The sequence below is a fragment of the Centroberyx affinis genome, unplaced genomic scaffold (assembly GCF_046629955.1).
Source record: "Centroberyx affinis isolate AG114_WGS23_722 - 3 ecotype Tasmania unplaced genomic scaffold, CSIRO-AGI_Caff_v1 ptg003371l_1, whole genome shotgun sequence".
Taxonomy (NCBI): Eukaryota; Metazoa; Chordata; class Actinopteri; order Beryciformes; family Berycidae; genus Centroberyx; species Centroberyx affinis.
This window is the reverse complement of record NW_027281361.1, coordinates 135,107-150,290: the sequence shown is the minus strand read 5'-3', so window position 1 is coordinate 150,290 and position 15,184 is coordinate 135,107. Positions and strand designations below refer to the sequence as shown.

The 15,184-nt window shown below is 40.8% G+C and overlaps 1 protein-coding gene across 1 annotated transcript; it reads right to left on the bottom strand.

The window, feature by feature from the left end:
• Positions 1-140: 140 nt before the first annotated feature.
• ica1 (islet cell autoantigen 1) lies at positions 141-10,584 on the bottom strand. The gene is made up of 13 exons (XM_071538920.1): positions 10,568-10,584; positions 10,280-10,451; positions 9,713-9,785; positions 8,811-8,934; positions 7,534-7,732; positions 6,115-6,240; positions 5,717-5,815; positions 5,502-5,602; positions 5,227-5,273; positions 4,976-5,038; positions 4,535-4,804; positions 1,694-1,783; positions 141-1,449 (listed from the first exon to the last, which is right to left on the bottom strand). The coding sequence occupies exons 1-13, from the start codon at positions 10,582-10,584 to the stop codon at positions 1,328-1,330; spliced, it is 1,503 nt and encodes a 500-aa protein (XP_071395021.1). The 3' UTR covers positions 141-1,327.
• Between the last annotated feature and the right edge of the window lie 4,600 nt (positions 10,585-15,184).

Genomic DNA, 15,184 nt, shown 5'->3' with positions numbered 1-15,184 from the left:
ATTGACACCATTATTCAGAAGCATGGCATTTACAAACAGAATTCAAGGTAAGGCAATCAATATATTTGGTCATGATTATATATCAACAAATGTTAGTCACATGGCTTGAACATCAAAAATCAAAAATAACACAAGGCAGAGTTACAACAAAATTTAAATACACACGTTTCACCCTCTCATATGTTTAAAATGAATCCAATAATGATTCTGATGAAGTCCTATACTCTGTTGTTGACTGGTCATTAGATTAAGGCATTTATTCTTGTATATATTCACTTGATGCAGCATTATAGTCAATATTAATTGATAAAATATGATTCTATTTACGATTCTATTTACCAAACTCTTTTCAAAAGATTTGCAACAGGCATTTCTCACACCTTGAATTAGTTTGGCTCTGAAAACACACTGTACCTTATACTGCATATATTACCCATGAATGCCCATAACTGTGAATGCCAAACAATTACGTGTCCAAATGATAAAAATATTGATGAATGATCTCACGTTAATTTAAACATATTGTTCATACAATCACACTTTTACTGAATAACATAAAACATGCAACATGCAATAATAAAAGTGATATGCGTATATATACCCATTGACAGAAGTCTAAAAGTCATACTTCTGTAATGTATTCGACAGGGCATCACAATTACAGTATGCAGCAAACACAAACTTAAAAGCATGAATCTTAAGGAGATCACTTTGCTATTTTAGGAATGGAACATCCTTTGGTTGCATGATCATCCTGATTTACCCTTTCAGATCATGTGACATAGACCTGGGTCAAATAGTTGCAAATAATTCTTAGAGTACCTGATGGGTGGGGTTCTGCCTCAGGGTGTTTCAGATGGTGTCATGTAAGTCGTCTATGATAGAAAAGTATACTGTAGTGACTTCTGAATACTTCATTGTGATTGCCTTAACTTTTTTGCACTCAGTGTGTTGCCCTATTAAGTAAACATTAACTATTGCACTGTGACCTTGATATTTTTCTTTTCTTTCCACTGTTGTGTTTCTCACAAAGTAGTTTTGCCTGTTTGCAATCATCAGTAATGAGTCAGAAAAAAGCATAAATGCTACTACAGACTACAGATCTCCAAGGCAGCTAATGTAGGAGGCTTATTGTTCCAAACTCATACTGAGGTATCCATGCTAAAAATGTGTATGTTAAACCCCAGTGAAATAAACAAGTAGAATAAAGTTGTCCTGCAAATGTTTCTGTTCTCACAATGGAAAAAACGAGAGCTGATCATAGGCTAGTTGCCCACGGAAGAAGGTACCCATTTGAAAAAGATACCACTATGGCACTGAGGAAGGACTATGCGTTGTGAAGTTCATGCTCTCCGTCACTTTTGCCGACTGCGTCTGGATTGGACAGAGGGTCCAAGTCAGCAAACAGGTTGAACCATGCTGAGAGGTCTTTGGATGTCCCTGCCGTCTCTGTAAAATGAGTTAACAAGGGGAAATTTCACCAGGACAAACTCATATACGTTTACTAAAGCCATGGTGAAATTCAAACGCCTTCACTTCAACGACTGCATCTGGCTGAGATCCAAGTTTATTCATGGAAATACTTGTACCCCACAAGTACGTTTTAAAGCACCCATAAACACAGGTTTCAGCTGGAAACATGTCTTTTCTTTCAAATCTTTTCATATGTTTTACTCATTTGGCTCCGTCCTACCTTTTGCTGCTGGCTTAGAGGGGTTCTGATTGGCTCCAGATGATTGCTCTGTTGCCTGGGAGACAGGCTGTGGAATGCTTCTGGCCCAATCTGAAATGGAGATGCAGATTTAGATTAATCAACAGGGGACACTTAACATGCCAAAGCAGGATCCAACACATAAATAATCACACTTTCTTACACACCACTGATGTGGACAGACCTTGTGTAATGGACAAGAATACAGCAATAATCAAAACATCATTTATTATTGCAAAATCACATTATCAGTGGTTTATTAAATCCAGGCCAATGTTATTAGCTCAACAAGCTCTAAATTAAATTTTGAGCTGTAGCTTCCACAAAATTAATTTTTACTGTGATTTTCTTACTATTTGAATGTTCAACAAGTATTGTGTAAAGAATAGCAATAAGGGTGCACACTTGCAGTGTTGTTTCATCTTTGTTTTTGTTCTTGTCTGGTGAAGTCAGAGTCACCAATGAAGCTCTGTTCTGAAAATTTAGCTTTCATCCTCTACATGTATCCAGAAGAAATGAAACCAAAGTTAGGGCAAAATACATTTAAACTCATCTCTTCAAGAACTATCTCATAGCCTCCCTCTCCTCTGTAAGTCTATCACCAGGACGGACACTGGAGAGAGAGTTCTTCAGCAGTCTATTAAAGAATAAAGCCTTTTGAGGCTATATTCAGGTGTGGTGGTGTGCTTAGGTGCTCCAGTCCCAGTCTCTTCTGCCAGTGTTTACTGCAGCAACCAGATATACACTGCCTTCAGAAAGTATTCAACCCCATTTTTCTACAATGTGCGGTGTTGCAGCCTGAATTCAAAATGGATTGATTGAAAATTAAATTCAGAAAAAAAAAACGGCTTGGCACATCAGGATCTAAGGATTTTCTCCCATTCCTTGCAGATTTGTTCAAACTTTGTCAAACTGGAAGGGGAGCATCTGAACAAGTCTGGCCTTTGGCTGGGCCACTCAAGGACGGTCGCATTGTTGTTCCTTGGCCATTTCAGTGTTGATTTGGCTGTGTGCTTAGGGTCATTGTCCTTTTGGAACATAACATGAACATCATTGCTCCAATCTAAGGTCTTTGGCACTCTGAAGCAGAATCCTCAAGAACTGCCTGTATTTGGCTCCATTCATTGAGTTGGGATGATGTTATATGAGTGAAGAGCTTAGTGCTTTGTATTACAACCAGAAGAGTTCTGTTTTCATTTCATCAGACCATAGAATCTGTTACTCCATGCTCTCAGTCTTTCATATGCCTTTTTTGCAAACTCCAGGTGTGCTGCCATGTGCTATTTTTTTGCAGGAGTGGCTTCCTTCTGGCCACTCTGCCAAGTCGTCCAGATTTGTGAAGTGCTACACTGATGCTGTCCTTCCCACAAGATCTTTCAACACAGCCGAGAAACTGTAGTTCTGTCAGTGGTCCTCGGGTTCTTGGTCACCTTCAAGACTCAAGGTCCTTCTTGCCCGGTTGCTCAGTTTGGTCAGACGATGAGCTGTAGAACTTTTTTTCTATTTCCTACTGATAAAACTGACTGCACTCTTGAGAACTCCACCACTTTAGAAATTGTTTTATACCCTTCCACAGAATTCTACGTACAGTTCCTTGGACTTCAAGAGACAAAAAATCTAAACCTAATTTAATTTTGAATTCAGGCTGTAACACCACTTAATGCAGAAAAAGTCAAGCGGGTTGAATCCTTTTTGACGGCATTGTAAAGGTAGAGATTAATCAGGCGCAGGTGTGTCTTGTTGACCAGCTGGACTGCTCCTGGCTCTCTCAGCCTCCCTTCTAACACTCAAATCGCTGCCTCTGATCCCATTGTCCATATGTTCCTCCTCGAATTGCTCTAATATACTTTTATTTTGAAGTTGGAAAAAAAAAAAACCTTCCAACCCTCTCCTTGGCCCTTACTTCTCTTTCTAGCACTTTGCTTTACGGACACAAGAATATTGTCCGGTCACTATACTGTGACTCTGACCCCTGCACTCATTATTGCTTGTAATGTTGGTGATCCAGGAATTTAAGTTTACTGTCACACTCTTTCTAAGTCATCAGGTGAATGTACATTCACATTCAAATGTACATTTATATTTGTTTGATTTTGAGTGGTGTCCGTCCTGTTGTACTACAAATTAATTTAGAAGCACTTAATTATCTATGAAATGCCAACTTCTTACATTCAGCTGGTAAATCACATTATGCAAAGGTTTTCATTTCCTTATAGCGGTGTACTATTCACAGCCGCCAAGCTGAAAATAGACAAATAACAAAACCAGACAAGGTGCTGGCAGTCGCTGCCCAGAGCAGGATGAAATGGAAAGTGACTGGCAATTAGCTAAGGGTAAGCCAATCTAATTACCATGTTATAATAGCTCCTTTCTATTATTTAGACAGACGTGCGTTTGACAAATCATTTCAAGGCCACTTTTCTCCCTGTGTGGAAATGGTTAGCCATAATGGAAAAAACAGCTCAATTTAGTTGGATTCTTACATTTGTTAATGCACTCATTCATGGGAAAGTAGAATAACTAATTATTTAATTTTCAGGCATATTTATCTGACCACAGCACTTAATTGAATTAAGATAATGACAACTCGGTTTGATATGTTTTTGCATGCATTTAGTGAAGGGAATAATTGAAGGTCTTTCTTGTGGTGGTAAAACTCAAGTCCAATCAGTTGATATCATACAAATTATTCTTTTGACAACTAAATAGCATTTTGTACATATTTATACCACCTCTTGCTCACTCACTCGCTCTCTCTTTCTCACTTGCGCACACACACACACACACACACACACACACATACACACACAAGTATGACCTGACCTGAGAGGGAAGACTGCAGATTATTCAAGCTCTGGTCCAATAGGTGGGATGGTAGAAAGAAGGAGTTTTCATTCTGCTGGGCCTCCACTGGTCCCCCTCTACCTGACGCTGCACTCGTCCCCTCCTCCCTCTCTCCAAACACCTCCGTCCACTCCTGCGAGAACTCGCCCTCATCCAGAGATGTACCGCCCAGGATCTCATTCAGTAGGGCCATGCTGTCCTTCTCCTCTCCCTCTTGCTCCGGATAGGCTGAGAGAAGATCTTCATTTCCTAGAATGACCAGTGAGATTTTGTACAATCAGAGGGTGTGGGCAGTAATGCCTTAACACTGGATTTCAATATTATTTTGTACATATACTGTCGATTATAATATGTAAAAATGTTTATCTCAAAGACAGAGAAATTCAAGTAAGCCAGGGTCGACAACTGATGTTTCCCAACCTGTCATTTGGCTACTTATATCCGCGTCTTCAGATACGTGTCCAGAAACTGCTTTGGTCTGTGCTGCAAGAGATGAATGCAAAATAAGAATAAATTAATGAATACCCATTTCCAATAAATGGTATTGAGGTCATTCTGCTTTGCATTGGCTTGGTAATAAGTAGGCCTAGGCCATTACTCAGTAAGCGCAAAGTATTTGCATATAGTAAAAATGTGCCACATAGTTAAATAATTTATTAACAGTCTTTTACCTCCTCTGCCCTCATCGCTGGTGTTCTCATTTACTAGTGAGATGAGTCTATAAATATGACAAAGAAGATCATGAGTAACAGTTTCATGTATGTGAGACAACAGGTGCATACAGGTACAATGCATGTTTAGGTTCAGTCCAGATCCCTTTGTTCAATGTTTATAATCATTATTAGTAGTAGTAATAGTATTTTTTTCTCAGTTTTCAGCATTGGCACGCATAAAGGTTTTGTCTACCTGCATGAGTAAAAACCAAAATAAGTCTTTTTGTACTCACTGGCCATCTGTGGCCTCAGCTTTCTCCCCACCTTCTGCCTTTGCTTTCATTTTCTTCTTCCCCTTTTTCTTAGCCTGCTTGTCCGTGGGATCTTGTAAGCTCTGCGGGAATAAGCAAGTCTTTCAGTATAGGCCATCTCTCAAGATATGTAGCTACTTCTTACAGTGGTAGAACCGTCACAAATCTCAACTGTAAAGGTCATGATGCACTCTGACCTTAAGTGTGGAGAACTCATAATGCTGACAGCCCTTGAAGCTTTCATGAATGGCAGCCATAGTGTGAGATGTCTTCTCCCAGAAGTGCAATAGTGTTGTCTGGAACACAGATGAACAGCACAAGGTCATACATTCTTCTGGTCTTTTGTGACAGTAATTATCTTAGGCTAAATCCATTCATTTATTTCTCATGGCTAGTGAACAATGGCTCCTTAGGTGGCTTGATAGCCTTTGGGACAATCACAAAACCTCTAAACGTCCATGCAGTCTTTTGTATTGCTTTGTTCCCTTCATGTTTGTCTTCCTTCCTGGCTTAATGCCATGTGGTAGGGCCATGGAAAACACTCCATTTAAAATCAATGGACTGTGTATGCAAACAACTGGGTTTTGTGGTGTACCTGGTATGTGGTTAAAACATGAGAGAGTAGGTTGCAGCGACTGGCTCCCAGCAAGTCAACTTTCTGGCACACATCATTCTTCAGTTTGTCAAAGCTTGTTTTGGTGGTGCGCACCTGGGCTTGAACCTGTGATATAGGAGATAGGGCATGTTGCTCAACTGAAGATAAGGTCAAAGCATCTTCTATTATGTAGCTTACAGCTGTGAATGGTGAAAACAGACATTGGAGTTAAAGTTTGTGCATGTTCGTGCAAGTTATACATGAGTGCAAGCAAAATGGAGCATGCCTAGTGGTTGCTACACTGTAGTTTGAACTATTGGACCATCATTTCATGGTGTATTATGCCCTCTAGTGGCAAGTAAGTATAGCAAATTCTGTTTTGCAGAATTATGCTGTGAGTGTGTTCTTCGATAGTGGCTAGATAGACTTTATAATGTGGACGAGGGCCCTAGACTAACTGCAACATTAACAATAGTGTAAACAGTCGTTAGCTAAACCTAAGCATAAAGTCCTTTTGGAATCCAACTGGAAAATCAGGAAAATTCAATTGGTTCTAAGAAGTGATCGAATCCAATGTTTCTTAATATGATTCCTTGGTCAGAACCAATCATTCACCCTTGATGTTTTTTAATGAAACAGCACACAACAAGACAGAAAAAATAACTCAAAACACCTTTAAAATTCACCATGTCCTAAATACACCCACACAAAACAATCACACCAACAACAAAAACAACAAAATTGAAAATGGCATTCAGTGCCATCCACAGTGCCAGTGGCCCAGACTACTCTTCTCTCCCAGCACTTTCCACACACATGGCTCCTGCCTAGCTCAATAGGTACAGCATGCTAGGGTTAGCAGTTAGATTCTCACTGGGGCCACACATGCTAATAGGCACTTTGCATACAAGCATCCACCAAATGGTATAGATATGAACTAACAATTAAATTAACCTAAATTATATGACAGCCATCTTAGACTTCAGGAAACTGCCACGATATACCAAGAAGGTCACATTCTAAGGCTTGACTGATAAGGGTTTTTGAAGGCCGATCCTGATATTTTGTAATGAAGCTGCTGTTATTTTGTGCAGATATTGAATATCTTTGAATTTGACCATTTTTATACAAAAAAAAATATTAGTATTCAGTGTTTCCCCCAGAATTGTATTCTTATCAGGGTGGAAAAGCCTCTGAAACAGCATTTAGAATATGGGACAAAAAAGAGAAAACTCTATTGAAACCCATACTGATGAAAATCTTTTAGGGTTAGCAGCTCTTTACAGCAGGGTGACCCGCACTAATTCAATGGTAGGGTATACATTTCTGCCTCTGTAATTAATTTACAAAAAAAACCTTATTAAACGACCAAATATAATGTGCAAAGACTGTGTTGTACCCACAATGCTACAGACAAACCTTGCGGAACTTCTCCATCTGTTTGTGTGTGTCGGGATCCAACTCCTGGGATACATCCTTCATCCAAAGCAACGCTCCACGGTATTCGGTCCTGGACTGTTCCATTCGATTCACTGTCAGCCACGTGTCTGAGATCGCCCGATAGCGAAACGTCTCCACCTCCTGGTACAGGCGGCACAGAGGGTTTCGCAGAGCCAATCTGTAGGAGAAATTAAGTATTAAAGGTGCTACATGCAGCATTTTAACATCAATAAATCATTACCACACTCATTTTTAAACATTAGTGCATTATCATAAACAAACCATCCCTGAAATGCTTTGCCTGAGATGGTATCTGAATTATTTGGTAAGTATAAAACGTACCACTAGAAGTATGCCGACCATACTCTGCTGTGAGGGGGTTTTTGAAATTTTATTAAAGCTGCAATGGGCAACTTTGCACGTTGGTGGCTCCAAATGGCAACAAGAGGTAACTGTTTGAGAAAATGTAACTTAAATACCCAGAAATCCTATAAGGTGACATCAGTAAACTCAACACAGCACGCTCGTGTTTACCAACCCGGCCGGTCTGTGATGCTTTATACCAGTGATTCTCAAACTTTTTCATATCAAGGACCCCTAATTTAGTCCACATTAGAGACACAGACCCCCATTTGATGAGATTTTGTCTCTCGGACCCAAATCTGAGAATATTTTTATTGCTAGATATGTTTTTGTCCAGAATTCCACGACTATCTGTATTGTAGGTAGAGAGATAACAGAGAAACTATGATCAAAACAGTCATTCTTCTACATTCTCTAACTGTGTTAACTTCTTGTAAATGAAATAATGGTGAAGTTCAACAATTCATCAATTTGCTGGGGACCCTTCAAGGACCCCTGGTGGTCCCCGGACCCCACATTGAGAACCACTGCTTTATACCAAAGCATACCAAAGAGACGATTCTTCGGAGTGACTGCACCTCTGCTGCTTAGGAGACAGTTTTGTTTTTTGCTAGTTTCGATTAGTTCAATTAGCTGACAGAGAAGTGTACATACCCAACACCAGAATTTAATTTGGGCAAATAGGGCAAATCTACGTAGTCTCAATTAGGAGGGATGGGAGACTCTTCTCTACTGCAGCCTCTCTTTGTGGTTTGGGCTGATAAGATGGCTCTATCTTCACATAAAATATTTCCTAGTGCAGCTTTATCTGTTATCTGACTTATTTTAATGTCCCATAAGGATACAACAGCATACAACTGTCACACACTGAAGATGTTGTGCATGTGGCCTACCTCTGCTGGGAGGAGAAGCACAGTGCCTTCCCCGTGGCCTGCATGATCTTGCCCGCCCTGGTCTTGTCCTGCGAGCCCTGGGAGCGCAGGAACCGACCCAGCTCATTCTCCTCCTGGGAAAGGACTGCATGGGGAAGAGGGTTAATATTAGTCATAATATTCAGCCTTAAAGTAGTCCTTAAAGTAATGGAATTAGAAACTTTGATTGGGAATGTTGATTAGATAATGGGGAAATTAGGTAATTCAATGAGTGTGTTTTCTTGTTCTTATTCCAGACATTACTTTGTATCCTAGTTAATTTCCTGTTGAGGAAAAGCCATTTATATTTACCCTCATATCTCAATCACAAATAGCCCTGTATATGAATAAACAGAATATCCCAGCTATCATACTCAGGTTTCTAATCTGGATACGAGTTAATGCCCATTCCTGTAGTTTTTACATGCGGCAACTGTTCATGAGTGTAACGCAGTGGTTCTCAACGTGGGGTCCTGGGACCACCATGGGTCCTCAAGGGCATTCCAGGGGGTCCCCAGCAAATTGATGAATTGTTAAACTTCATTATTTTGTCATTTTAGAATTACTATTTTGACCATAGTTTCACTGTTATCTCTCTACCTACAGTACAGATAGTCATGGAATTATATACAAAATCATATCTGACAATAAAAATATGCTCAGATTTTGGTCCGAGAGACAAAATCTCATCAAATGGGGGTCTGTGGCCCTAATGTGGACTAAATTAGGGTCCTTGATATGAAAACGGTTGAGAACCACTGGTGCAACGGATATTTTTGGAATATAAATGTGCATGTAAAGCCATTCTCCCCACATTTCATGTTTTGGTAGTAATGTAAAGATTTAATTTGGGCCAAATCCATATGCTGTATGAATAAACGTACTGCAGATTCTCCTCTGGTACTGCTCAATCACCTTCAGCAGCTCCATGCATGTTCTCTGGATAGAGTGGAAGACCTGCAGAACGACAGGAAAACAGCGTCAACACAAAAAGTCGAAGAGATGCCTGACCTTTAGGTTATTCTCAGTAAAGGGGGACTGATGTTCGTCAGGCACATCTTCTTCTTGAACCACTTTTCATTATTCTTTTTATCCAGCACCTGGCTTAAATATAGATTGGATGTGCATGCCTCTACTACCCCTTTTTCACTTCACTCATGGAGCAGCGGTACAGTTGATGGAGGAGGAGACAGGTTAATAGAAGACTTTTAAGCCTCGAGCAAATGGGCATGGATTGCGCGAATCAATAGGCAGCTGGTCTCAATATTTTCATCCGTCAGCGGTGACACTGCAGAGTGCGCCTGTGGGCAAGCATCTGCAGTGCTTCTTGATGAACTCATCTGTTATATGTAACAGAGGTCTGTGGAAAGTTACAGTATGACTTGACTGGCACCAAGTCATTAACCATGCTGTAAAACTACAAGCCCCAGCAGTTTTGTGATCCTCCTCACCTCTAACTTGGCATCCAGGTCTGCGTCTGACGCCACCACATGTTCGTCCTCTTTCTTCCCAGTGACCTTGATGAGCGTCTGCTTGGTTTTCCAGTACTTCTGCTGGAACTTGTTCACCACAGACGAGTCTTGGCTTTGAATAAAACGGTCAAGATAGTCCCGGGAGTAGCCACTGCAATGACACAGAAAATTGGCCTATGTTGTGACTGCTGCTTTCCTAGTGGGTAGGAGTTCTTCATCAATGCGAAACTGAGTATATACTGTATATGGGCACAGAGGTATACTCACAAATTTCCTCCCTCCATTTTTTAAGATTACCTGTGGGTAAAGCAGAGCAGGTTAGTACATGTACGTCCTAGTTTACAGATGTAATAAGAGTAGTAATAGGCCAAAGATATGGCAGTATGTAGTTAGTCATAATAAGGTATGACAAAGGTATAGGCTTATTTGTGTTTCTACCAACCCACCCAGCTGGGGCCAAACATGTATCTGTTGAAAAGAATAACTATAACACCACCTGTTATCCAGAAGTGCACCACCTGCTGTCCATCAGCTCTGGGATAAAAAGGAAAACCACCTTATGTTGTTTACAGCGCGCGCGCGCGTCACGATTCTCTTTTAATAACACAGGCTATGGTGCGATGCGAGCCGCGCTGCTTAATTATAATACACACGCGCTTTACGGCACCTTATGATAAAGCAGAAAGACAATACAGTGACATTGAATTAGCCTATGCAACGCGGCTTTATTCCACCCTACCGCACCGCACCAGAATAAACAAAACGCTTGACTCACTATACGGAAAACAGACTGCAATTCTCTCCCTCGCCCCTTTTGAATATGCTTCGGCTAGAGCGGGCAAATATCTAAATTAAATTAAAATAAAATATGATCCAGACATACCTTGCTGTGTCGATAACATGTAGAAAAGCCCCTTATCCTCTTTCCATCGCTACACGGACAGCAGCATTGGCTCGCAGCCCATTGTAGGCCCGCTGTATGTATACACAGCTGCTCATTCAATTCAATGAATTCGCCTGCACGAAAGATGGCTGACGTCATTCAAACTGCGCTGACTCCCACCTCTAACCTATCGGCCGAAGATGCTGTCGCGCATCATGTTCAAATATTTGTCTCGTGCAAACAAAGCTGATGTACAAGTACAAGATGACTGTGGGTTTGACTTGAGCGTCGCGTTGTGTGTTGGGATTTCAAGAAGCAATGGTCACTTAATTTGCAAACTTGTGTGAACGTTGTGGATTGGATATAAAAATGTACTATATATTAAAAACTACAGTATATTTCAAAAATATATGCACACCTAAGAAGATGGCTTTGAGGGTGATACATTTTATGACACAAAAAAATTGTTGGAGTTGGAGTAAGTGTCTTATAATCACAAAAAGACAGTAAATGTTGAAAAAAATGATTGTATGATAAAAATGATTATATGATATGTAAATGTCGTTATGCTGTTATTTGTACTTGTTTAAAGCTTAAGCCAACCCCATCCCTCTGCACAATAATAGTACAGGCTCTGTCTGCACATGAAATATTTACCGGTGTGTAGTAGCCTGTATGTCCACAGGATGGCAGTGTAACATAAGGAAGGACTTAACACGCTATAATCGCTTTCTCTCCCCCTATTTGGGGCCCCGAGCTTTCATCTGTTGGCTGCAATTTATTTCATCACAGTATACTGCAGCTGATCTAATAGCATGTATATTTTGTTGTCACCTAAAGGGAATTTCTTGTCATGCTCCAAATTGATGTACCAGTTTGTACCCTTGCACAGTGTTTATGCTGCACAGTCACAAGACGTGTGCAGCATGCAGCACAGAGGATTGTACACAAGCTTGACACATTTATATACATTTAGAGAGTGAATTGTGGGTTTGTGTTCTCAAAGAGCCTGTTATAAACCATTTTGCAGACAATCTAAATTTGATTAAAAACAAGGGAATTTTGTGACCTTGTTTTTGGTTATCTTGCATTTGCAATACTCTAATACGTACCGCCAAATCTCTCTGATTTCCCAAAGTAAGTGCTTCAGCTTGCCTTGGCACCCATATACCAAACCTTCACCTCTGACAGCAACCCAAGGCCTTTTAATATGAGCAGATATAGGCGTCTCCTTAAGAGAGCATATTATCTCCATAACAACTGGTGTCCTTGACCCTATCTGATCCTTGTACTGCACTTACCAACCTTATCTTCAGGTCCAAGATGATATCAAAGCAGTTTGGGTCCACTTAAACAAGACAGGAAAACAATTAAGGTCTTAAATTAAGCGATTCTTTTGGAGGCTTAATTCAATCAGGACAGAATCAGAGAAATTTGTGATACTGATCAGGAAGGTAGCTATGTCACGATTGATTTGGTCTGACATTTCCTTACCGTAACTTGTGTTTTAATGCTCTGCCCCTCTTTTGTGAGATTTTTTATATTTATAAGCGCTTTCTTTCCTATTCTGCTATCATCAACTGTACACCAGCAAATGCCAAAATGACCGATACATTGAGTCCCATTTTCTGGGACACAAGCTAAACCAGAGTTGAGCATGCCCTCATTATGAAGGTTTGCAACCCCTTGAGAGCGCCTGACCTGACCCCAAAAATTGCTCAATTGACTTTTTCCATCTGCAGTTATGTGTGGTGATGGGGAACCATGACATTTAGATTCACACCACTCCAGTATGATCCCTTGCTCAGTGCGAGTTTTCGACACAGACTATAGCTCGAAACAGGTCACAGGATCAAAAGTGCCTTTTGCCTGAAGGAGCCACTGAGTAGATCCTCCTTTCCATTTCTCTACCAAATAGTGTTTCTCTCTCTCTCTCTCTCTCTCTCTCTCTCTCTCTCTCTCTCTCTCTCTCTCTCTCTCTCTCTCTCTCTCTCTCTCTCTCTCTCTCTCTCTCTCTCTCTCTCTCTCTCTCTCTCTCTCTCTCTCTCTCCCTCTCGCCAGTAACTTGCTGGAACACATTTAGATCCTGAGTAGAACTCCTCAGTGCCCACTCATCACTCTGCGTGGTGTTTGAAGATTACTACGCTCAGAGACATCCTCACTGGGCATCCAGGCAGCTTAGAGGCCAAAATCCATAATCCCTTACCCTTCATGGGAATTCTCCATGCACTTCAACATGCTGAAATACAGCCCCGCTGCAGCAGCCACTCATGGTCGAGGAACTAGTGCAGCCGGAGGCCGAGATAGATGGATGACATGTCTCATTGAATGTGGGAGAAGTGGAAGAAGTTAGATTTAAAAACAAGTTATACCGCAGACAGTTTCAGCCAAGCAGTCTGATACGTAACCAGAGTTAAATGATTCTTGGAAGGAGAAACCTTGCTTTTTATTCTAATGTATATGGATATTTTGGACAAAACGTTTCAGTCAGTCCACATGCATTTGTAACTGTTTAAAAGCATAATCGCCCAGAGGACATTATTTACTGAAATGATGTGTGGCTGTCGGCACTCGGCTACGACTCGTACTTAGCTGCAGAGCCGTTCTACTAGTAATCACAGTAAATAAAGCCCTCGGGGGCATTATTGCCATATCAAAGAACGTAAGCAAGTGTGGTCCCTTGACTTAGTAATCTACATGACCAAGTAATAGGTAAAGTTCAACTGTTGTAGTTATTGGATTGATGGGGTTTAGTTTTTTTCTCCTCTAGGCTACACTCCAATAGCTTAGGGAGTTTTTCTGTGCCACAAGCAGGAATAATAAAAATATCTCATACGCATATTTACTATTTTCTCCACTATTTTCTCCACATGACAGCAGTCCTCAACCCTTTTCATATCAAGGACCTCTAGTTTAGTCCACATTAGAGCCACGGACCCTCATTTGAAGAGATTTTGTCTCTCAGACCGGAATCTGAGAATATTTTTATTGTTAGATATGATTTTGTCCAGAATTCCACCATGACCATCTGTAGAGACATAAGAGTGATCCTATGATCAAAACAGACATTCTTCTACATTCTCAAATTGTGTTGATTTCTTGTAAATGAAATAATGCTTAAGTTTAACAGTTCATCAATTTGCTGGGGACCCCCTGGAACCCCCTCAAGGACCCCTGGTGGTCCCCGGACCCCACGTTGAGAACCACTGCCCTAAACCCTTCTGAAATATTTTCTTTGTTAAGACATTAGTGATAATAAGGGGGAGACATAGTTGATATTTATTAAAGTTGATATTTATCTAGATGCTTTGGCAACATTGTGAACTTTGATGCCAATAAAGCACATTGAAATAGAAAAAAAAAAAAAAATAGAGAGAAGGTCTGAGCAGGGTTGTATTGAGCCAGTGGTTTCTAACACTGGATCATGTGCACACATTAGTTTCCGTTTTTGATTAAGAGCAACACAAACGTTTTTTTATTTTTTGAAGAGTTTAAAGAAATGGCCTTAGTAACTTTAGAGGCTGTTTTCAAGTTTGTCATTTTCATCCCTCAGACGCCATACATTTGCCAACAATAGGTTTAAATCTAACGTAGAGAAAATCTCAGTATGATTGCCCTTGGTCAGCGAGGAGCTGGACCGCTACCCAGCGCTGCCCGCCTAACCTGTATCAGAGCAGTGCAGCTCTTTCCCCGCTGTTTGGCATGCTCCGTGGCACCGAGCGCTGAGGGCAGAGCGTGTCACTGAGTTGGCACGGGTCTGAACTCGTTCAAGGTTACTCTTTGATTTAATGGTGATGCATTTTTTAAAACCGCATCATCCCTCTCTCTTGCCACCGCGCCTAGTCCATCTCTGTCACAAACACTGGCTGTGCATCTCACCTTTAGCAATGGAGGCACCAGGAGAGGTTGCTGAAGATATAAATCAATGGCAAACTAACCCCCAGCTCCGATGCATGCCGGCCCTGATTGTTTTACCTGCCGGCTTGTATTAAAGGCAGGAT